Source organism: Arvicanthis niloticus, chromosome 22 (assembly GCF_011762505.2).
Source record: "Arvicanthis niloticus isolate mArvNil1 chromosome 22, mArvNil1.pat.X, whole genome shotgun sequence".
Taxonomy (NCBI): Eukaryota; Metazoa; Chordata; class Mammalia; order Rodentia; family Muridae; genus Arvicanthis; species Arvicanthis niloticus.
This window is the reverse complement of record NC_133429.1, coordinates 42,877,087-42,902,030: the sequence shown is the minus strand read 5'-3', so window position 1 is coordinate 42,902,030 and position 24,944 is coordinate 42,877,087. Positions and strand designations below refer to the sequence as shown.

At 46.6% G+C, this 24,944-nt stretch overlaps 1 protein-coding gene across 4 annotated transcripts in view; it reads left to right on the top strand.

Annotated features, from left to right (window-relative positions):
* The window catches only part of Tbc1d30 (TBC1 domain family member 30), an 80,649-nt gene that overhangs the window by 41,948 nt on the left and 13,757 nt on the right, over positions 1 to 24,944 (top strand). For all 4 annotated transcript variants that reach the window (XM_076920350.1, XM_076920351.1, XM_076920353.1 and 1 more), the window contains 5 exons: positions 758 to 883; positions 3,513 to 3,698; positions 9,133 to 9,301; positions 11,417 to 11,585; positions 16,292 to 16,397. In XM_076920350.1, coding sequence (XP_076776465.1) covers positions 758 to 883; positions 3,513 to 3,698; positions 9,133 to 9,301; positions 11,417 to 11,585; positions 16,292 to 16,397 — 756 coding nt within the window. The remainder of the gene's footprint in view (positions 1 to 757; positions 884 to 3,512; positions 3,699 to 9,132; positions 9,302 to 11,416; positions 11,586 to 16,291; positions 16,398 to 24,944) is intronic.

Sequence of the window (24,944 nt, the reverse complement as noted above, 5' to 3'; positions counted from 1 at the left end):
AAAGGTATCTGGTGGCATGAGGGCAGGACTCTGATTCTTAGAAGTCTGCTTAGAAATATTAATCAATGCTGTTCCTGCCAAATTATGTTCAAATACTGAAATTCAAAATGAACTCTAGAGTTATTAATTTATAAATCTAATCTTAACATTGGAATTTGAACACTGGGTGTTTCTCAAGTGAATATTAACATGGAGTTATGAAATTCATTGTTCAGAATTAGATTTTCTTGGTCAGGTAAGGGAGTTAAAATACCCAGTGTCTCTTCAAAAATTTATTCACTCTGGGAATTTATCTGTCAGAATTGTGTGTATGGAGAGGGTGTGTAGGGGGAGGTTTAAGACCGAGGTCTTCATGGGAAAAAATGATCTGTGTGTGACCAAGCAGCTGTTGCCCAAGCAGAGAATAATTTAGAATTAAGCAAAAAAAAAAAAAAAAAAAAAAAAAAAGTCATAGAATTATACAGTCTATTTATTTACCTGAGATAAAAGGGAAAATATCTGGTTATTTTCCTCTCTAATGATCGGATTGTTAGTTGGCATGTAGTAGGAACTCAACAAATATTTGTTGCAAGAAAGAACAAAAAGCCTCACAAGCCTCACAGGGTTCACTTTACTACTGCAAACTAGACTTGCGTGCTGGAGCTAGCCCTGGCCTCGGAACAGTTCCCAGCTAGCTCTTCCCAGATGCAACCCAAGCTTTCCGATAAAAGTGACATATTCTGCTTCTCCAGTCTTCTCTGTTTGTGCAACCCTTTAGGTTTGGTTGACCTTGGCGGATCATTATTTGCACAGTATAGCCATCGACTGGGACAAAACCATGCGCTTCACTTTCAACGAGAGAAGCAACCCCGATGACGACTCAATGGGGATTCAGATCGTCAAGGTAACACTACTGAGCTCAGAGAGCCAAACACTCCCTAGACGGAGGATCAGGTGACCTCTGCCACTAGGTCTGAGCATCTACGACCTCACTCCATCATATTAGTAGGAGAACTTGGCCACACTGTATCTTCATAAATTTAAATGTTGCCAGTAAGAGGAGAATGTGAGCAAACTCCCTGTTGCAGTAATATTTTAAAGCTGCGGTACCCGATCTGGTTTGTTGTTATTGGGCCCACCAATATCCGGGCTAGGCAAGGCCTGAGGCCATGAGCCTCGGTGTGCCCTTGCTGCTTGGCTCAGGCCGCCACCTCAGGCTGGCCAGAACGCCCAGCCGGCCCGCCACTCACAAGACACTAGCGTGGCAGATGGCTCTGCCAATACCCCACCGGTACCCGGTAGAACTGAGACTCTAATGCTTAAGGATTAACCAAAGGCTTTATATGTTTGGTAATGCTCAATTAACAAGATGCTCACACAATTAGAGGTGTTACCCAAATAACTAACCTAGATATAAATTGTTACCCAGGACTGCTCTCCATACACGCATGCGTGGTCATCCGTGGCTCCTACATCTCTCTTCCTTAGCTCCTCCCAACTTGCGGGAAAGTATCCCGCTACAGCTCCCATACATATCCAATTTATCTAATTTGGTCACACGATAGGAGGAATTCCTTTTTATTTTCCCTGGCGCCGGTCAGAGATACCAATTGTACTTTTACATGAAAGTCATCTGACTGAGAGATTCAAAGGTGAATATATTTCATATTAGCAACATTTGGCTCTTATTAGAGATTTTGCTAGTCTCACTGTTAATTTATAGGTAGGCTGGTCGGCTACGGGGGCAGCTCTGGCTGCACACCTGCGTTGTGACATTTGATAGGAGCCTGGTGCTAAGAACCAAGGGTGTTAGTTTCCTTTGGTACCAGAATAATCCGTGTACATAAGGCTCAGGCACGTGGGCTTTGATTTTTATGCGTGTTCCCCAGTGGGATGCTAAGCTGGGATTGGAAAAGGAAGGCTGTCTCATCTACATTTTGGCCACCACAAGATGGCTAATGTGCTGGCACATTTAAATCCATTTTTTTAAAGGAGGAAGAACAAACTAAAATGAGCTACTTTCCGATCTAACTTGGTTTGTTTCAAATGAACACTTAAAAAAATAACCACGGCACTGCACATTGCGTGCCGAGGCCCTTTGCTTTATTCGCGTGTCATTGTCTTATTTGGGATTTCAGCATAGGTTTCACAGAGACAAAATTTCGTATTTGAAATATTCCCTTTCTGTTTAACTTACGAATGAAGGCCATGCACTTTAAACACATTAGGTTATTTTATGTGTGTAGGCGTCTTGTCAGCATGTGTGTCTGTATCATTTCCAGTACCTACAGGAGCCAGGTGACGGTGATGCATCCTTTGGAACCTGAGCTCCAGTCTGGATGAACTGCCATCTGGATGTTGGGAATTGAACCTGTGGCTTCTGGAAGAGCAGCCTGTGCTCTTGACCACTGAGCCATCTCTCCATCCCTGTTTTGTGTTGTTGTTGTTTTTTTGTTTTTTTTTTTGAGACAGGGTCTCACTGTGTAGCCTTGTTTGGCTTGGAAGTCACCATATACACCAGGCTGGCCTTGGACGCACAGAAATCATCTCCCTGCCCCTCCTGCTGCGTGTGCCGGGGGGGGGGGGGGGGTGTTAGAGAAGGTTCCCACCACAATCAGCTTAGGCAAAACATATTTCATAATCATGTTATTAAAAGTATCTTTTTTCATTGGAGCAAATGCTGATCAGTAAAATTGTCTCTCCTGAAAACCGTAGCTTCATCTTGGCAATTAAATTATAGATATTAGCTCCATTTTTATTAAAGAACAGCAGGTGTTATTATCCACATTGTAGAAACGTATAGACTAATCTGCAAAGGGTGATTTGACTGTGTAATATTCGATAATTTTGCTGTTTTAATTTTAGTCTTTAGTATTAGAGCTTTAGCAGCTAAATCTTATACCAAATTTTGTTCAAAGGATTAGTGTTAGCATGTTGAAAAAAAATATATATAAAGTTATATATATATATATATATATATATATATATATATAACTTTAAAAAGGCTCTCAACTTACATGAAATTCTAATGGAGTTTTGTTAACCGAGTAACTTTTTGTGTTGATCTGGAAGCACTCTGAGAAACATTTGCCTGACTAAACTTACCCTTGCGACTCTTTGTCAGATTGCATAGTTGAAAACAGTAGGAAAAACAGAAAATCCAAGAGTATTTTGGCTCATGTGTGTAAGTTGCTTATAAATTAAAAGCAAAAAAAGAGAAAATCGATATCCATGTTCATAGAAGTAAAGGTGAAATGAAGAAAAAAGTTCAGGTGTTTTTCCCAGAGGGAGTGTTAGGTTTGCTAGTTAGCTTTCAGTCACGTGACCAAGCGGTGCCAAATACCTGAGACAGTCAACTCACAAGTTAAGTATTTATCTCACTGGTCAGGAGGTCTTTGCGTCTGTGGCGGGCAGCCATCATGGTGGGGAGTGTGCACAGTAGAGCCATGCTCCTCGCTCCTTGGAGGCCAGGAAGCTGCATGCTCCAACCACAGGGGGAGGTATTTAAAAACCCGTTTTCTTTCCCTTCTTAGGATCTGCATCGCACGGGCTGTAGTTCCTACTGTGGCCAGGAGGCGGAGCAAGACAGGGTGGTACTAAAGCGGGTGCTATTGGCTTACGCCCGGTGGAACAAGAACGTCGGGTACTGCCAAGGCTTCAACATCCTGGCTGCCCTCATTCTGGAAGTGATGGAGGGTAACGAGGGGGACGCACTGAAGGTGAGTGTCAGGTTCAGACCAGGTCAACAGGAATGCTGAAGTTGGGGGTATGACTCTTTCTGACTCTTTTCTGCCTCTCCCCTTCCAATCTGGTTGTCATTACCTGTGATAGGATTTTCCCCAAGTTAAAATTGTGTGAGGTAACAGACTGCTGTAGCTGCCAACTGTGAATGGTTTTACTCCCATAAGACACTTTAAAAGAAAGTTAAGTATTGATTCATTCTCTCTCTCTCTCTCTCTCTCTCTCTCTCTCTCTCTCTCTCTGTGTGTGTGTGTTTGTGTGTGTGTGTATGTAACAGATTAGGTGATCGTAACAGCAAGTGTATATTACTTCAAGGCTTCTTTGAGTCAGACATCTGGGCATGGCTGAGCAAGCTCAGGAGCACACCATTCTGACATTCATGATGGTGGCCACTGTGATCTTACTTGAAGGCCCAGATGACAGTAGTGTTTGCTCGCCGTGTTAATGTGGTTGTTGGCAAGGAATTCCTCACAGGCTGTTGAAATGAGGGGTCTCGGGTGTTAGGTGGTTGACTGAAGTCCTTTTTGTTTCTTGCCATGTGAGGTTCCTCCATCTCAGACTGGTGACTGATGTCTCTAAGAGTATGGCAGAGAAGATGACAGGTTTGCAGCCAAACGTCCCTTGTGGTAGCCGATGTTTTTCTATATCCATGGTCACTGGGTCAGTTTATATCCCAGGGGAAGGGCTTAGATAAGGACTTCTGGGCCAGGGATGTTTGCTCAGGTGGCAGAATGCTTACCCGGCCTTCACAAAGTTCAGTTCCCAGAGCTGCATAGACCAGGTGAGGCAGTGTCCTTCTGCAGCTTCAATACTTGAGAGGCAGAGGCACAAGCGTCAGGTTGAGTTCAAGACCATACTCAGTACAGAATGAATTCAAGGCCAGCCCAAGCTACTTTAGACTTGTCAACAGAGAGGAGAGTGGCAGAGAGACTCAGACAGAACACACACACACACACACACACACACACACACACACACACACACACACACACAAAAGTTAGGGACCATTGGGAGATCCTATTAGAAGTGACCTGGCTAAGTCGGCTGCTATACCCGTTTGTATTTGGCGCAGGGTGTATAGGATGTAAGTAGACGCATCTATGGGAGGTGGGCACATACAGAAATAAACGTGTCTTTGAATCTTTGAGGTCTATGACCTGTTTTAGTTGAAGGCAATTCTGAATGCATTCGTGGTGTAAGATTAGAGGTCTGGATGTGGGTGGGTAAGTCACCACAGACTGTCTTAGTCACTGTTCTATTGCTATGAAGAGACTCCATGACCAAGGCAACTCTTGGAAAAGAAAGCATTTAACTGGGGGCTTGCTTAGAGTTTCAGAGGGTGAGTCCATGACCGTCATGGCAGGAAGCATGGTGGCAGGGAGGCATTATGCTGAGGCAGTAGCTGAGAACTTACATCCTGATCTGCAGGCAAGAGGGAGGAAGAACCAGAGAAAATGAGGGAGGGAGGGGAGGAAGGAGGGGGGACTAAGAGGAGGAATGGGGGAGAGAGGGGATGAGGGAGGGAGGGGAGGAAGGACCGAGGGAGGGAGACAGAGACAGAAGGGGGAGAGAAAAAGAGGGCAAGAGGGAGACAGAGGCACAGAGACAGAGACACTGACTGACTAGGCCCAACCTGAGCTTTTCAAATCTCACAAGTCACTGTAGTGACACACCTCCTCTAACAAGGCCTATTTCCTAATTCCCCCTCAACAGTCCACCACCTGGGAATGAAACACTCAAATATATGAGCCTATGTGGCCGTTTGCATTCAAACCATCTTAGTATATACGAAGGCTTGCAAACGTGGGAGGAGGGGTACCATTGTCTCATGTTCTCAGGGCAGTGTGGGTCTCTGTCTCATGGCTGCACCTTCACAGTGGTGTTGACTTCAGAGTTTGTGTCGTATGAGATCTAATCTTTGTACCCAAGCCTCCACCTGCTTGACTGTGGGGAATATCTCGGTGATATGGAAAAATAAACAAATGTTCCTCCTGGTTGTCGACATGGTAGACATAATTATAAACCCAGCCTGAATGCATCTACCATCTCTTTTTCTGTTTACGTACAGAAGGCGATAGCTTCGAAGCTACTTACTCATCTAAAAGGCGGTGGGGGTGAGAGGCAGGGGCTGGTCCAATGCTTTAGATTAAGAAGCAATTTTAGCTGGGCATGGGAGGCAGAGACAGGAGGATGTCTGTGAGTTTGAAGCTAGCCCAGTCAAAAAAAAAAAAAATTAAAAAGAACTATTTTATGTATTCTGTCTACTGCCTTTAGTGTTTTTCTTCAGATGTAATTTACATGTCTAAAATAGGGAGTGTTCTATTGAAAAGCTGGAATACGCGGTTCGGTTTGGAGTTGGGATGGAGAGGTTAGGGAAAGGTGTATGAACGTGCCAATCAGATCACAAACGGGCTCAGCAATGTCTGAGAAATTAACCTGTAAAAACGCTGAACTGGAGTTTAGCGGTGGAGATGGTATTGGTACCTAATCTAAGTACTTGGGAAGTGGGGGCAGGAGGATCAGGTTGGGTTTTGTGTGTGTGTGTTGATGTTGTTTTTTAAATGATTTTTAAATCTTTATTTTGTGTGCATTGGTATTTTGCCGACAGGTGTGTCTCTGTGAGGGTGTCAGGTCCCCTGGAATTGGAGTTGTGGGCTGCCATGTGGGTGCTGGGAATTGAACCCAGGTCCTCTGGAAGAGCAGCCAATATCCTCAATTGCTGATCCATCTCTCCAGCCAGAGGATTTGGAGTTTATGGGCAGCCTTGGCCACATAACAAGTTCAAGGTCTGATCCTGCTTTAAAAGAAAAACAAAACCAATACTAAACAAAATAAGAAAGAAAGAAAGACAGAAAGGAAGGAAGGAAGGAAGAAAGAGTTCAGAGTGTGTACTGAGATGCCTCGGTGGATTGTGGTTGGTGTCCGAGGATGTGTAGACCTTGGCAGACATCTCACATGCAGAGGGAGGCGAGGCTCATGAGGGGACCTTCCTGATGCCCAGGAAATTATTGAAGGTCTGTTTTTCCAGTAGCCATCTTAGCCTCTGCAAGCTAAAACGACTAATCCACAGAAACGAGCAAGCCGCTTTTCCTCTTCCTCAGCCCTTACCACACTTCTCCTTTGTAGCTGTTTTGTTTTGAAGTGTTGGCTAAAAATCAGACACGCTCCCGTTTCTTCTTTCTCTTTCTCATCTTAATTTAGCAGGTAAGACCTGCCGCTTGGAACTATGGGTAGAGTGAGGGAGGGCTACTTGACGCTTGGAATTATGGGTAGACTGAGAGGGCTACCTGACGCTTGGAATTATGGGTAGAGTGAGGGAGGGCTGACTTCGTATCAGAATCTGAGATGACTGTAGACGGACAGTTTTATTGTGTTATAGAATTACTAGCATAACTGAGGCAAGAGGGACGGGGGGGGGGGGGAAGGGGAGATGGTTCAGATCCCCAGAACTCACACAAAAGACTAACTTAAAAGACTAACATAAAAGATGACTGTATTGCATCTATTGTATCGCTAGTTCCTCAACCTAGAACTGACCTTAATACTTGCATGTAATTTAAATGGTATAAAAACAAAAAAGGAGGAGGAGGGATGGGATAGGGGATTAATGGGGGCGGGGGGGGGCGGGGAAAGGGGATAACATCTGAAATGTAAATAAAATATCGAATTAAAAAAAAAAAAAAAAAAAGGAAGCGTGGTGGGCCTGCCTGTCATCCTGCCTGTTGGAGGCGGAACTAGGCAACCCCTAGCAAACAAGCTAGCTGGTCAGACTAGTTCTGGGCCCAGCAAGAGACCCTGCCTCAGTATATGACGGGCAGAGGGATTGAAGTAGGTATCCGGTGTCAACCTTGGTCCTCCCTCTATACATGCAGCTTCCACAGGAACACCCCCCCTCCCCCATCACACCTACATACACACAAAAAAAGAATTACAGCATAATTGAGAAAAAAAAAATTTTTTTTGTAGTTTTAAAGAGGATACAATTTCTTAGTAGGACTGAGTTAGCCTGGGCTGCAGCTCAGTGGCGAGGGAGGTTGATTGCCTAGAATATGGGAGACCTAGTATGTGGACCTCTGTGATTGTGAGCGCCATCTCCAGGCCTGCCTTGTGTGGGTATTTTATGACAGTCCAGCTCTTGGGATTTTCATATTGCCTAGTATAGGGGTCAGGTCCCCAGCACCATAAATAAATAAATAAATAAATAAATAAATAATTTTTTTCTCAGTACCGTATAACTTAGGTAAGAAGTGTCACGGTGTGCACATTATGACTTTGAAGTTTGCGTTTACTTTTCTATCACCTTTTCCTGACCAATGCACACCAGAGCCCTCACCCCGCCCCCACCAGGCACCGGCCGGGTGGACTCCCTTTTTTCCCTGTGGTGGAGCTGCCTTCCACATGATATGTTTCCGTGGTGAATTCTGTCCTGATGAAACAAGCCTATGGCTCCTTGGGCCTGCTGGTCTTGTATGGACTGCCCACCTTTACATACAGAACTAGGACCTGAGAAGGAGAAATTGCAAACCACAAGTGGGGAGAAAAATGGGCCCTCGGGGCTAAAAGGGAACCCTCTCTTTTGAAAATGAAGTTCTGTCGGATCATTTGAGGCAGGGATCTTTCCACCAGCGGAAAGCTATGGCTTTGGGCTTTGTTTTTCTGGTGCGCTGGAGAGTGAGCTAGACGTTCAGGGAGTGGGGGGGCGGGGCATCGCACAGCATTCAAGCTGCCTGCAAAAGGCTATGCACCGAACTGACAAGGGTGCTCAGTTGGGTCATTCGAGTGGCTTCTGACATTTTAGAAAGGCAGTGCAAACAAGCACAACAGTCAGAAGAAAGTGGTAATTTGAGGAATCCGTGTGACGTGGCTCCGAGAGAAGGGCCAATTGAAAAAGGCACCAAGTGTGCAAACAAAACCTAGTTATGTTCTCCAAAGCCTGCGACGTCGGCCACACCAATAGCCCAGGTGGCCCTGAGTATTGGGGCCTGCCTCAGCGTGGGCGTTTTATGACAGGCCAGCTCTTGGGATTTTCATATCCAGGTTGTAAAACCGGTGACATCAGGAGTGAGGATGGAGGGTCCTGCTGAATGCAGGGAACTCGTGCCTTCTCATCTCTCCGCGAGCTGAGGGTTGCATAATCGCAGTTACATATGGGGTGAGCTCAGGTCTGGCAGCCCTTCTAGAAACCTCCCAGCATAGCTGACTTTGGGTTACTTAGGTAATTATGCCGCCCTCTCCTTGCAGGGGGGTGGGGGGGTGTAGGTGAGTCCTGAATTGGTTTCTGACGCATTAGAAGGAACTTTGGTCAGCTGCTTCTGCATCTCTTTGCTGTGCTTTTTTATTTTTGGTATATTGGAATCCTGGTAGGTATGAAGCAGGCTTGTTATCTTTTTTTTATTTTTATTTTTTTTTTAGATTATGATTTACCTGATTGATAAGGTACTCCCTGAAAGCTACTTTGTCAATAATCTCCGGGCACTGTCTGTGGATATGGCTGTCTTCAGAGATCTCTTGAGACTAAAGCTCCCTGAGCTGTCTCAGCACCTCGACACTCTTCAGAGAACGGCAAACAAAGAGAGCGGAGGTAAAGGAGATACGTGGCCATTGCGTTTCCGAAAGTATTTGGCTCGCCTGGGTCTGCTCTGTGTACGAGCATACGTTCTGGATGGAAATGGGTTGCCAGGTGTTTCTATTTAAAGGATGTGGTGTAACCACACTTTTCATTTCCAGAGAACAAACAAACACAGTATTGAGACTATGTAGGGCCACGTGCTGACGCTATTGGTAGGCGTGGGTGGGTAGCCAGTTAAGAGTCTAACTCGACATGGGTCCCAGACCAGCTCCACACAGAGTGGTGCCCATGTCTATTCAGTAAACTTAAACTGGCCCTGGACTGGAAAGACTTTCTAAAAACTGAGTTAGGGGTGCACTTTGGCACAGACTGTGGCCTTGGTAGAAGCAATAGGTTATGGAAACGAGGCTGCAGGGCGGGGTCACTGGCAGGCAGTAGAGGTCCTCCCGAGTCTACTGTGGCTGCATGATGCATTTCTGCAACTGTGTTCTCTGTGAACACCAGAGACCCGTTAGACGTTTGCTGAGCTTGTCTGTGATTACCAATTGCTGTGGCAGACCACGCGCAGTCTGGCCTGATGTTCACTTTAGGTGAAATGAAGTAAAACAACGGGGGCGGGGGTGGGGGGTGGGGGGTGAGCACATTAAAGGATGCTGTTTCAGAGACGAGGTCCTGCTGTGTATCCCATGCTGGCCTCAGACTTGGTGGAAATCCCCCTGCCTCAGCTTCTTGATGCCGGAAACCACAAGTTTGTACCAACACGCGGGGCTATGTTACAGGGTTCTGAAGATCTATTTGTTATTAAAACACAGCGGAGGTTTTAGAGACAGCTGAGTGTCTCTAATGATCTTGTGTGACCCGGCTGCAGTATAACTCTGTGTCTTCATGGTAGTGGCAGACAGGGTTTATTGATAGGTAGGCTTTCCGTCAAGCGCCTTAGCTCCTGACAATGAGGAAACCTTGGGCTCTAGTCTCTGAGGAAACATTTGTTCACAGGAGGGAAGAAAAGAGTTCGTATGTTTTATTTATTTATTTTTGTTGTTGTTATTTTTTGCTTGCCCCGAGGTAGTTGTACTATTGACAGTCATAGGAGAGATGAGTGTAGAAATCGAATAGACATTTATAGTCACTTGGGGTAGAAAGGAGAGTTGAGCTTTTAGTGAATTAAGAAATTCCAAAATGGGACGGATCTGTCTTTAAAATCACATATCGCTTAGCTCAAGACATTTCTTTTTTCAATTTAAAGTTGTTTAACATCTACGTATTCTGGAATCTTTTCCTGGCTTAGTGTCTGTTCCATTGCCCTGTGATCTTGGAATTATACAACTTAAGAGATAAGTGATATATGAGAAGCAATTTTAGTCCTAATAGCTGCATTTGAATTTAAGTGGCAACTGCAAGATTTTGAAAGTCTGCTGGCAGTTTTTGTTTTAATTGTTTGTTGTTGTTGCTCTTTTTTGTTGTTGTTGTTTTGTTTTTGGTTTTGTTTTTCTTTTTCTTTGGGTTTTCTGGGCCTTGAACCTAAGGTTTTTTTTTTGTTTTTTTTTTTTGTTTTTTTTTTTGGTTTTTGGTTTTTGGTTTTTGGTTTTTGGTTTTTTCAAGACAGGGTTTCTCTGTGTAGCCCTGGCTGTCCTGGAACTCACTCTGTAGACCAGGCTGGCCTCGAACTCAGAAATCTGCCTGCCTCTGCCTCCCAAGTGCTGGGATTAAAGGCGTGCGCCACCACCGCCCGGCAAACCTAAGGTCTTGTAGGTACTAAGTGAGCACCAGCCCCAGAGTTTGTACTTGAGCAGATGAGATGGCGTCTTCTCATTTTTTTTTTTTTTTTTTTTTTTTTTTTTTTTTTTTTAATGAGGAAACTTTCTCCTTCATTTAAAGCAGCCTTCAATAAATAGAGCCAGATCTAGTTCAGGTAATAACTTGTGAAGTGTGGCAAAGGATTTATGACTGTCATGTTCTGGAGCTTTCAATTAAAAATGTTTCCTCTAGAAACATGGGAGGGGAAAAGGAAGAAAACTGTCAGGGGAGACAAAGGAGGCAGCCAGGAAGCACCACTCTTTGTGTGGGTGTGGGAGAAAGAAGGGGCACTGGCACCTTACACATCTCCTGTGCCACTCTGTGTTTCAGGCGGATATGAGCCTCCTCTCACCAACGTCTTCACCATGCAGTGGTTTCTCACGCTGTTTGCCACGTGCCTCCCGAACCACACGGTTCTGAAGATCTGGGACTCAGTGTTCTTCGAAGGATCAGAGATCATCCTGAGGGTGTCGCTGGCTATCTGGGCAAAACTGGGAGAGTGAGTGATAAGTCTTTTCTGCCCGCTGCAGTTAGAGCAACGTGTGAGAAAGCAAGCTGTGAGCTGGGGTGGACTGTGGTAACCCTCACAAACCTCAGCTGCTTCCTTGGCTTCTCTGGGAGAAAGGGAATCTATTCAGGCACGGACTGGCAAACTTCTTCCAGGTTCCTCTCTTCTGTATCCAGCTTCTTCCTCAACAGACACATTTGATACGTTCCTGTGGAAGGGAAGGGGGGCTTAGCTAGAGAAGAAACTGCTGTATCTGGAAAGAAATAGGCAGATTTGTTGGTGCATATCCCAATTGGATTATTTTGTTTTCTTTCTTCTTTCTTTGAGGTTGAGTATTATCTAGTGTAGGCTGGCCTCGAGTCACTATGAAGGGGAGAGTGACCTTTACCTCCTGATCCCCCAGCTACTCCCTCCCAAGAGCTGGGATTATAGGTGTGCAGCACCACAGCTGGATCTTAATATTTATGAATCTTCAGAGCTGTCATAAAATTAAATGAGATTCCCTGCACAAAGTGTATCTATGCCTGTATAGCTGGTAGGAGAAGGTACCTGTGCCTGTACAGTCAGTAGGGGAAAGTGTACCTGTAGGACAATACAAGATGCTACCTTTCCGTCATGAGGAATCAGCAAGATGTTAAAATCTGGTTCTTCCAGAAAAGAAAACCAACCAAATTTCATTTCCTGTTCTCGGTAGTAGCGGGTGAGAAAAATGGCGTGTCTCTGCTCATTTATAGTTAGCTTAAAAAGCAAGGAAATTTCCAGTGAATGACTTGAGTAGGTAGCCATGACCACGTGTCAGAAAACTAACAAGCCACTGACAATGTTTTAAGTGTTTGTAAATTATACGTATTTATTTATGCGTCTGCACATGCACAGGTGCCGTGTATGTTTATGTGTATTTTGGGTAGGAGACACATTCAGGAGCTGGTTCTCTTCTACCATCTGGCTTCTGAGGATGGAGTTCAAGTTGTTAGGTTTAGCAGCAAGCTCCTTTTCCCACTGAGCCATCTTGCCTGCTCTGTTTTAAAGGTTTTTAGCTCGCTTTTTTATTTATAACTTGTTTGTGGAATGTAGTTTTTAAGCAGGACAGATCCAGCAGCTATCAGTTCGTAGGTTTACAAACTCATTAATGTATGTATTTGTAAACGTCGCACATCTGTCAGCTTTTCCTGATGGAAAAGACGACAATGGTTTCCAGACAGACAAGCCAGTAAGTCCACGTCTGCGAGGCTTTCGGTGCTGTTTCCTTGCCTTCCACTTTTTCCCAGGATGCCTTTCTCTCTGCACGCTTCACAGTGTAGGCTTTCTGAGCGTGCTGGCCCACGGCTGCTGGCCCACGGCTGTGTAACTGCCTATAGCATTTGAGGAGGTGCTGTACCATATGATGGGTCAGTGCCGGTCACTTCCTGTTAGTCCTCAGTGATGAAGCAGGAACAGAAAGGGGGGGTCATACTGCTCCCCTCTGCTCACTTCCTGTCACACCAGAAGTTATTCCTAGGGTGGTAACAGGGTTGGCACTGGTGAAAGCATTGCTTTAGTAAGAACTGGCACTCATGGAGTGTTCCAAGTGGGCAGCATGTGTGCTCCAAGTGCCGTGCACGAGTGCTGTGCATGAGTGCCATGCACGAGTGCTCTGCATTAGTGCTGTGCCGTGCACGTGTGCTGTGCATGTGTGCTGTGCATGAGTGCCGTGCACGAGTGCTCTGCATTAGTGCTGTGCCGTGCACGTGTGCTGTGCATGTGTGCTGTGCATGAGTGCCGTGCACGTGTGCTGTGCATGAGTGCCGTGCACGAGTGCTCTGCATTAGTGCTGTGCATGTGTGCTGTGAATGTGTGTTGTGCACGTGTGGTCTGCGTGAGTGCCATGCGTGAGTGCTGTGCATGTGTGCCGTGCACATGTGTTCTGCATGTGTTAGTATGTGTATATGCTTTCCATCGTCCTACATGGGTTGTTCTTTTACCATCTTCATTTTAAAATTTATTATATTTGCACATGTGAGTGTCTGTGTATGAGTGTGTGTGCATGCATGTGTACATAATGAGTGTGTGTATGTGTATGAGTGTATGTATATAAGTGTGCACGTATGTGTGTATATGAGTATTTATGTGTGTGTGTATGCGCAGATGCTCCGGGATGTCAGAGAAGGTGCTAGAACCTCTTAGAGCTGGAATTATGACAGTTGTGAGCTACTTGAAATGGGTCCTAGTGACTAGATTCCAGAAAGCATTTTTTTTTTTTCTTTCCCCTTCCCTTCTCCCTCTTGCTCTTTCCCCGCTCACTCCGGCCCAAAGTACACTGTAGCTGTCTTCAGACACCCATATGAGGGCATCCGATCTTATTACGGATGGTTGTGAGCCACCATGTGGTTGCTGGAATTTGAACTCATGACCCCCTGAAGAACAGTCGATGCTCTCACCAGCCCCCAGAAAGCACTTTTAACTGCTGAGCCGCCACCTTCCTTTTACAGTCACGAGAGCTGAAGCACAGAGTTGAATGTGACGCCCAAAATCACCGGTTTAGTTAGTGAGAAACACCGTGCTGAACCGAGGCAGCCTGGCTCTAAAATGTGTGCTTTTCATTATGCAAATCTCCTGCTCGAAAATGGCTCCTGTTGATGAATTGTAAATGTTTCGGTGGGGAGGGCTTTGCTCAGGATAATTACACAGCTATTCAGCTCGAGGCGGCTTGTGAGGAGCGAGGAGAGGCCACCGACATTCATCTAGCGCCGACAGCGCCTGTCATTACGTTAGGCAGTTTGAGTATATTATCTCATTTGGTTCCCTCAATAACCCCACAGAGCAGAGGAGATTGTTCCTCCCTGTCTTTTCGAGTGAGAAAATTATCCGAGAAGGTTAATGAGCCCGTTCGCAGTCACACGGCTGAGGAGAGGCAGAGCCAGGACGTGCGCCTGGAGCTCTGGACTCCAGTGCTTGTAAAGCATCCCCACAGATGTCACGCTGGGAAGACATCCGCCGGCCGAGTGTAGCCTTGGGCCTACGAATAAATGAATTACGCTTGGGCCTCACGTTGTCTGTGGGGCCCCTCTAGTTACCTTCCTTCCTTCCACTCAGCACAACCATTTTGGATTCTCTGCCAGATCACTGCAAGAGCAAGCATCCTTTTTCTTTCTGTCTTTCTTGTATGTATGACTTCCGTATTAACACACTCCCTCACCCCCTCACTCTCATTCTTCCTAACTGTGCCCACACATGCCAAGCCACCGCTAAACCAACCTTGCCAAGGGCACAGCTGTTCCACCACTCCCTGTTTAAGAAACTCTGGGTCACTCGCATCCTGAAGAGGCTCAGAAGGCTGACAGGGCCTTTGCGATCTGCTGACCTCAGCTCTTGGCTTGACTCTCAATGGCTCCTCCCCCTGGCTGTGCAATGACTTCCTTTTCATGAACATCAGTTGGTCTCAGGCAATAGCAAGAGGTTCCCCAGACAGGCCTGCTGTCTTCTACATCAGGTCTTTGCTTCTTTCAGAGCCTTAAAAAAAAAAAGGATTTATTATGTACTGCCTGCTTATATGCCTGCCTACCAGAAGGGGGCGCCAGATCTCATTACAGATGGTTATGAGCCTCCATGTAATTTGCCGGCATTGAACTCTTAAACTTCTGAGCCATCTCTCCAGCCCCACACAGAGCATTTTTAAAAACTGTATCTTAAGCATTTTCCCTCTCTTTTACCCCACTGTGAGAATAGCCATTTCTCATCGCATCTACCTGCCCCTGCTGAGCTTTGTTTCTCACTGAATTTCCCTTTCTTGCTTACTCAGTGGTGCTGGTGGGGGCGGGGGAGGGGGGAGCTGCGGGGGCGGGGGAGGGGGGAGCTGCGGGGGCGGGGGATTTGATCTTCCCATTACGTTTGTGTTTTGAATGACTGTGTGGAAATTGCCCAACATTAGTGCCGACCAAAACAAGCCTTATGGTTGGTAGGCAAACAGGATTGCCTAACCGTGCAAAAACCCTTTGTGACAGATCAGTCGGAAACACCCAGAGCCCACCATCTTAGGTTATCCCTCTTCCTTCACTTTAGAAGGCGGATTAAAGTCCCAGCAGTGTCATAGGTTCCCAGGTGACAGCTACTTTCCTGAGGAATCAGCGAAGCCTGTGCAAACAGTCTGTAGACAGGACGTAAAGCTCTCATGGTCTACTTAGCCTGACTGTGGTTCGGATTCAGGCTGTTCACGGTATCCCTGCAGATTAAGTCCGATTAGTTATTTCTACAGGGGCAATTGCTTTCAGTTTCCAATTTTGTGGTTCTGATTTCTGGTCACTGGTGTGTGTTCTGATGCATAGAGCATACTTCACGGGATGAATAAAGACACCCTTTGGGGGCTCTGAGGCTCCTGGAGCTATGCAGACAAAATGGGAGCTCATTCTATAATGTCTACCTCAAAATCGCATCTGCTGTCTTCATAGTTTCTTTTTTTAATTAGCTCCTGCTGTGTTTCCCTGGTTGGTCTTGAACTCTAATGATCCTCCTGAGCCAGCCTTCCTAGTTGTTGGCACAACAGGGATGGATGGTCATGGCCATGGCCACCTTGCCCTTGGTAATTTTGGTCTTTGCTCTACAGCACACTGTACTGTGAGAGTGACCCAAGACTTTACTGATGTTAAGAGGCAGTCCTTGGACCCATTATGCAGCATGAATGCCCCCATTGAGGCTTTTTTCTGCTCTTCTTTCTTGTCTAGGCAGATAGAGTGTTGTGAAACAGCAGATGAATTCTACGGCACCATGGGGCGCCTTACCCAGGAGATGCTGGAGCAGGATCTCCTGCAGAGCCATGAACTCATGCAGGTGAGTGGCAGCCTGGGCAGTCTGGGATGGGAAGCCCAGGGCCAAGGAATGACCATTGGTGTTATTCTGAGACCTGACCTTGGGGGAAAGTATCAGCCAGTCCTCCCACTTGGCCTTTCCACTGGCCAAGAGTCTATTTATAACTCGGTAAGAACCTTTGTCACAAGAGAAAGGAAGAAATGAATGAGATTTGTTGCCTTAAATGTGTTTAGGTATCAGATGAAAAAAAACCTGGGGGGGGGATCATTGGTCCTTATTGTAAATGCGATTCTGAGGTTTAAAATGTCTTTATTTGTTGTTTGGTGTGTGTGTGAGTGCAGGCAGACGTGTGCATACCATGCCGTCGTTGTGGAGGTCAGAGGACAGCCCCCAAGAGTTGTTTCTCTCCTTCCACTGAAAGTCGCAAGCTTGTCAGACTCCTGGGGCAAGCCCTTTACCTGCTGAGCCATGCTGCTGACCCTACTTCTGAGACTTGTGGAGGGGAGACCTATGAATGACGTGTTTATGAGGGTAAAGGATGTCCTAGGTTTGGAAAGGAGATTAACCTCCATCTTGGTTTATGTTCTGACGGTGTCCTGTATTAATTACAAGTGTCAACGTGAGAGACATGAGGGGTTTGGCTATCTTTCTGGCATGTTTTGTCATTAGATTCTGGGACACCATTTCATCCTCATTCCCCTCCAGTCCTTGGGGTCCCTTATAATCTTTCTGTCCCCCCTTTTGGTCCCCAGCCAACCGTAGATTGTATCCAAAGCAGTCCTTGGGACTTGCTTTCTTTTCTTCTCGGCTATTTCTCTCTTCTTTTTTTTGGTTTCACCTTTATGTTGAGGGCCTTGCCTATGTCCATTTTGGGGACTGGGATTCAGTCAACAGACTATAAGACTCAGGCACCAATGTAGAAACTCTCTCTCAAATCTCACCCATCCTTTCTTCCCGTCTGGAAAGAGGAAGTGTTTAGTCTGACAGCTGGTTTCTGATTCTAGCCCTCCTCATACATCCTGGTCATTCTGATTCTAGCCCTTCTTTTAAAAAAAATTATTTGTTTATTTATATGAGTACACAGTAGCTGTCTTCAGACACTCCAGAAGAGGGCATCAGATCCCATTACAAATGGTTGTGAGCTACCATGTGGTTGCTGGGAATTGAACTCAGGACCTCTGGAAGAGCAGTCAGTGCTCTAAACTGCTGAGCCATCTCTCTTATACATCTTGATCATCGATCTCTTCTCTTAAGTGTCTTTTGTTGAGATTGTTCCGAAGCCCAGTTCCATGCCTGACATTTTCCATTCATGAAATCCTTTAAGTCTTACAAAACAGCTAGAATCATGAGGCCAAAGCAGGATTTGAAGAGAGACAAGCCCTTCTTTCTCACCTATGAAACTCCAAGGGCTCCTCACAGCCTACAGAACTCATCCCAGACCCTCATCCCACGCTCTCAACTCTGTTCATTTCAGGTAGAGTGCCGGTCCGCTCCTTTTGTACCCTATCCTCGTCACGTTGGGTCAAATTGTTTCCCACGCTTGAGCCATTGCCTGGAAACATTCCCCATCCGACCCGCTGCCCTCCTGCCCAGCCCTGCTTCTCCTGATCCCATACACCTTCCCCAGGAACTCCTGTGCTTCACGAAGTGACCCTCATCATCTCAATGAGCAGCGTTCACTCCATACTTTCTTTGTACCTCGCACGAGACCTTTGACCTCATTCTGTTGTGGCCAAGACTGCATATTATTTCCTCAGTTATGTTGCAAGTTCCTTGAGGATGGGGCCACTTAGCATTTTGTTCTTATGAGAGCTGCTTGGAGAGTGCTGCCCGTGCCCTGGACCACTCATTGCCGACCCAAGGGTTGGAGGTGAGGTAGCGCAGAGTCAGACTCCGGGAGCAGGTGAGAAACGACGAAGCAAGTTCATCTGAACACTTTAGCAAGCACCTTTAATACCCTCCACCCTAGCCCCATTGGTCCCAAGAGAGCATCCCTTCTAAACAGCAGTTCCCGATTGGCTGGCATTATCTACATCAGCAATCGTTGGTCTCTCAGCCAGTCCTCAATTAGTTCCTCCAGCAGGAGATGCTTTTGCGCCTGCGCAGTCCCTGGCATTTACATAGAAGTTGCCCCGCTGTTCCTGCTACAGGAGAGTTTATTACTCCATGAAGCAAACATTTATTGAGAGCCCATGGTTTGTTTTCTGCGCTTCCCAGTCAGCATTTGCTGAGTTAAACAATCTCGTCATAGATGATGGCTCTCCCTCCCATAGTCTCTCAGCTGATGCAATCTGCACTTCGCTTTGCTTTGGTGGTTGCTTTGGTGGTTGCTTTGGTGGTTGTTATATGGTCCTAAGGATTGGAATCTTCTGTGAGAGTTTTCGCCTGGGGAGAAGGGTATAGGTAATATCCTACTTCTCTCCTCACAGTGTTCCGATGACAAACCGAAGTTTTGAGTCTGCCAAAGTTCACCTCAGGGGAACCAGTGAGTTTATAAGGCAACTTACAGAGCCTGGCTGAGGGATTATGGGTAGAGCATAAATGACTTGAAAGCAGCCACTGTGGAAGGTCTACACCCAGCATGGCTTCGTAGACAGAACTCCTTCCTGTACATCCTCACCTGAATACCCAACCCCTCCCAAAGACACTGAGACCACATGTAATGAGGTCAGCACTCACCTGCCTGGGAAGGATGGCTGGATGCTCAGGCTAGGGTCTTCTGACCCCCGCCCTCTCCTTATGTGACAGTTAACAATCATGGCTGGGATGATCTTTTATGAGCAGGGACCAGCCAAGCTCTAGAAGACAATAGCAATTTAGATCAGAGGATAGCGCTGCACCACAATGTCTTTGTTACTTTTGTTGTTGTTGTTGTTGAGGCAGGGGCTGTAGCTCAGGCTGGCCATGCAATTCTGGCAGTCTTCCTTCTATAGCCTTGAGCATGGAATGGCAGGCGTGGGAAACTATACTGGGCTGCCACTAACTGATCTCAACAAAATGCTCTGCTCTCAGGTTCTAGCCTCTGTATAAACTTCTCAATATTTTTTTTGACTATCCCTAAAAGTTAAGTACTGTGCTTAGATCATGGAGAAAAGGTGGGAAGAGGAAGTAGGGGCTCTGCTCTGAGACTCGTGTGTAGGGCTGAGAAGAGAATTCATTCCCTGGGGAAAAGGAAGCAGGGAGAAGACAGATGAAGCTAGAAGATGTTTTCATGAGGGAATCGATATCCGGTACCTTTAAAGATGAGTAGGAGAGGTCTGGCTCTGTGTCTGTGTGTGTGTGTGGGGGGGGGGGGGGCTGCACATGCATGTCATGGTACATCTATGTGTGTGCTTCTTTTTTTTTTTCCAACTTGACACAAGCTAGGGTCATCTGGGAAAAGGGACCGCAACTGAGAAAACACCTCCATCAGATTGGCATGCCTCCATCAGATTGGCATGTAAGCAAGTCTGTGGGGGCATTTCCTTGATTAAGGATTGATGTGGGGGGGGGCAGTCCACTGTGAGTGGTGCCACCCCTGAGTAGGTGATTCTGGGTTGTAGAAAAGTGTCAGCAAATCAGTGAACAAAGCACCTCTGTGCTCTATCCTTTGTTCTTGCTTTTAGATGTCTGTTTGAGTTGCTGCTTTGACTTTCTCCTCAATGAAGGACTGTGACCTTGAAGTTGAAACTATCCCTTTTTCCTAGGTTGGGTTTGGCTATGATGCTTATCACAGAAACAGAGAGGCAAACACAGGTCAGCGTGTGTTGAGGGTACCGGTGCAGCGATGATGGGCAGCTGGTCTCTGTCATAGTTGCTTTTCCCATCACTGTGACAGGTACGGCAAAAAGCAACTTAAGAGAAAGCTTCCTTTGGGCTACAGTTTGGGCACATTGTGGCCTGGCTGGCATGCAGAGTCCATGGGAGTGGGAAGACACAGCTGGAATTCCTCACATCTGGAAAGACCACGGAACAGAGATGAGGGTGTCCAGCCTCAGTGTTTTTGTCCAGTTTAGGATTCCAGGCTCTGAATGGTGGTGTTTATATTCAGGATGGGCTCTCCTTCCTCAGATAAACACTCTCTGGAAACATCCTCGGGGACCTGTCCAGAGATGCATCTCCTAAGTTACTCTAAATCCAGCCAAATTGACATTGAGGAGGAACAAGTCTTAGTGGCCACCCCCCCCCACCCCCCCCCCGCTAACTTGAAAACCAAGTGTTATTACTTTGAATCGTAGCAGTGTCCCAGGGAGCTGCAGGAACAGAGGGTAGAGCTGATATGTGGCAGGTAAGGGGATGGATCTTCAGGGGTTGGGATGTGGAAGACTCCAGCCAGTGCACAGCACCTGGGCCTGGTCTTTTGGTCAGGGGTTGTACTTCCTGTGTGTGTAGCATCTCTTTGTCCCTTCTGCTAAGGGAGAAACAGGAGCTGTCAATCTGAAAGACTTTCAATGGCAGGAGGAAACTGAAACTCTGCAACTGAGAAAATGCCTCCATCAGATTGGCATGCCTCCATCAGATTGGCATGTAAGCAACTCATGGCCAGAGTTGTGTTTTCTGCCAACTGTTTGGAAAGATCTGTGAAGCATAGATTTGGAAAGTTTGACCCAACACCAGGAAGAACTATGGGGAGGCTGGGGAGGGTGAGGACCAGAACGGGACAGAGACATCACACACAAAGTGAAACCTACTAGATGAGGTAGTGGACATGGTTATAGGGGTGAGGGAGAAAAATGGGGAGAGCAGGGCAACCCTGGCTTACGGGAAAGCAGCATTTATGGGGGAGGAAGGTGGGTTGTTTCCAGACAGCACGTTTGGAGGTGCGCTGTGGGCTTCCTCGTCCCCTATCTGTGGTCCTCTGCCCTGCTTCCCAGCTGGATCTCTCTTACTCACATTAAAGCACTGTCCTTGCCCGAGCCTCTGTAGGCCGTGTTCTTGCTGATGCTCCATCAGGACAATTCTACTAGTTCACCTCTCCCTTCCTCTCTGTTCCCTCAGCCCTCAGTGACGGAGCTTCCTCTGGTAGTGCATCTCTGGTACTGAAGATGTTCAGCCATTGCTTTCATATCAATTGCAGGTTATCTGTCATTGTTAGCAGTTTTTTGAAGTGTGTGAACCTTCTAAGGAAGACAAAGGCTCTTTAATGAAAGGGGTCTTGTGCTGTGTTCTCTACAGTGGCGTGTTAAGCATAGAGCCGGTCACTAAGGGAGACACAGAGTCATAGTTGGTCGGGCCAGAAGGCGGTTGCTTTCAAAGCAGACCGTGTGTGAGAAACATCTCAGGAATGTGTTCGGTGCGGATGTTGGTCGGTGGGTACTTCTGAGGCAGGTGGGTCTTAGACCACTTAGAAGAACACTGGCTTGAAAGAAGCGTTAAGATCACAACTAACATAGATCTCTTACATCCTAGAGAGGAAACCAGGGGTTGAGATATGAGCAGTTTGCCAGCTGCTTGCTTGTATAGTAGCTGACTCCTGGCTTAATTAATGCTTTTCCCAACAACCCCACACCTTAGAAAAGATGTCTCTCCAACAGTGAAATCCTTAGAAGACTAAGCCACGTATCAGTTCACGGAGAGTTTAAATGTGGCCAGACGGAAGGAAAGCTATACTGGAATGTGAGTCTCTAATTGGGCAATAAGAGAGAGATGGCTTTTTAATCCCGCCTCCTGAGAACTTAGAAGGAGAACCATAGGCTCGGGATGGTCTGTAAGACCCATGAGAGTGCTCCTCCTGTCATGTGAGGGAAGACGAGGCAGGCCTAATTTTATGCATTCCGCATCCATGTTTCTCATAAAACACATCAATAGTGGAAAAGGAAACATTCCTTTTCAGTGGGGCCTAAATATAAATGTCTATTTAAATGCACACTAGTAGTTAGGGAGTAAAGAGACTTGTCAGGTTTTCAGGCATGAAGGGATGTTAGTGAGAGAAGTGGTAAATACCATCGCCATTGCAAGCCACTTTCTGTTCTTTATTTGCCTTTAAAGCACTTAGTGGCTGGGATCAGGCTTCGGTGGACCACAGACTTGTCAGCAAACGTGGAATGGTTTCACAAGAAATACACGAGTTGGCTGAATATAAGGTCTTTATTTCTGAGCTGAGGAGGATGCAAGAATCCTCCTGTTTGGAGTTTCCTAGGCCTTTCTAAACGCTACGCAAACTAAGACTGGGCTGCACCTTTCCTTCCTTCATAGAATGCACTACTTTCTACTAATTCTGCAGCGGCCACTTGTATATATTTTAAAATTTTATTATGTATTTATTTATTTGTGTGTATCTCCCTTCTGTCTTTCTATTTCTGTATGTGTGTGTGTGTGGGTGTGTGTGCGTGTATGTGTGTGTGTGTCTGTGCGTGTATGTGTGTGGGTGTGTGTGCGTGTATGTGTGTGTGTGTGCGTGTATGTGTGTGTGTGTGTGTGTGTGTGCGTGTATGTGTGTGTGTGTCTGTGCGTGTATGTGTGTGGGTGTGTGTGCGTGTATGTGTGTGTGTGTCTGTGCGTGTATGTGTGTGGGTGTGTGTGTGTGTGGGGGCTGTGCATGTCTGTATATTAGCTGATATACACGTGCCACTATGCATATGTGGAAGTCAGAGGAGACTTGCCAGAGTTGGTTCTCTCCTTCTGCCAAGTAGGTCCTAGGGATTGAACTCAGGTCCTCAAGCTTAGTGGTGAGCCCTTTTACGGGCAGAGCCATCTTTCCAGCCCTTCTGATTTTCCTTAATTGATACCATTGGACAGGCCAATTGAAGGGTGCCAGTGAAATAAGGTATCTGGATCTATCGCAGTAGATTCTGGACAATATCTGTGGTAAATTCTTTAAGGAGCATGGAGGGAGAATTATTAGGAGGGCCGTAGGTGTTTTGAACACCTCACCTTGTTTGGGAATGATGAATTAATCTGCAGGCAGCTGTCTCTCCCCTCCTCCCAGCGATGGGTTGGAAACATCAAGGATGTCGGTGCTTGTTCAATAGAAGGACAATGTTTGATCAATTTGTTCTGTTGAAAATGGAAGCCATCTGCCCTGCGTGGTAGTGTATGCCCATAACTGGAAGTGTTTAGGTGGCGCCTTTGAGGCCATCTGTTGGTGACACTCCAGAGGGGTTCCTGTGGGGCGAGAAGGGGCATGGAGCTAAATTATGTTTCAATTCCTTTCTAAGATTCTATTACCGCACTGCATGTGGACTCTAGGAGGGGTTAGTGAAAGGCCTCACTTGGAATCTGTTGTAATCTATACCGCGGACGCCTGAGCTGTCCGAAGATCCAGAAAGAACTAGGTACAGAACTAGGGGTTCTTGTGTCCGTGGGACCTTCAGACACGTGAGACCTTCACACACACGTGTGTCCATGTGAAGAAGGATTGTGTGTGAGCTCGCTTCAGGGTGCAGATGGCTGCTTCGAGGATCTAACCACAAATAAACAGCAGAGGAAGGAGAGAGCAAGGGAGTCGTAGGCCCGCCAGGGAGCTGTAAGCTCAGCAGACTCCCTGTTCTTTCTGGTCAGGCACTTTCTTTCACCAGAGTGGCTCTGATGATGCCTGATTGGAGCACAGCCAGGATCAGGTTGGGGCATAAAGTAGCTACTGTTTATCCAAAGCTGGGTCAGGGGACTCCGCAGTTCCCGGTCATGAAACTGGCTAAAGTAAAACACGGGTAACTCCTAAGCCAGTGTCCAAGGTTTTAGTCTTTAGGGAAACTTTAAAGCAATTTTGAAATTGTTAATGTCAGTAATCACATTTTTAGAGGAAAAATATTTAAAAAAAAAAACAAAACTTTTTATTGGTTCTTTGTGAATTTCAGATCATGCACTCCAATGCCACTCATCTCCTCCCTGCCCCCACTTGTACCTGCCCTCCTTCCTTGCAACTTCCCCCTCGAAAGAAAAAAAATTCTCAATGTGAAAGCTGTAGTCTGTCAAAGTGTGTCCCACAGTCTACCCTTTTGTCTACACGGGTTTTTTTTTTTTTTTTTTTTTTTTTTGCTTGCGAATTGGCTTCTGCAACACTAACAGTACTGGACCCTCACACTATCCTCTTGGATAGCCTGTTGTTGCTCTGTGCCATGGAGAGCGTGTAGTTTTGGAGAGCCGGCCCCTTCACAAGCTCCAGCCGTTTATCAATGGGATAGATGTTGGTGGTGGACCAACTCAAAGCCCTAGATCTGGGCCTGAGAGGTATCTGAGCTGGTCAGCCCACCAGCTCTCCCACACCCACACCCACACCACCACACCCACACCACCAGGGGGAGCTTTCGAGCACTGACCCAGCTAGCTCATCTGATGCTGCCACCAATAAGGGGCAGGGCCAGTTCTTCTGCTCTCATGACTTTGGGGCCAGCTCTTCTGGGCTCATGCCAGGTAAGGGGCTGGGCTAGCCAGTGAGGGAACAGAGCTAGTTCTCCCATGCTTATGACCTTATGATCCCATGACCCTGGGGCCAGCTCTCCCGCAGGGAGGAGAGGGGTGGGGGTGGGGGTGGGGAGAGGACCTTTTCTTCATCCACTCCACTGCATGGCAGACAAGTTGCAGGGCCAGCTTTCTCAGGGCTGGCCCACCCTTGTCCCCACCACCAGGGTCAGCTCTACTGTGCTGCTC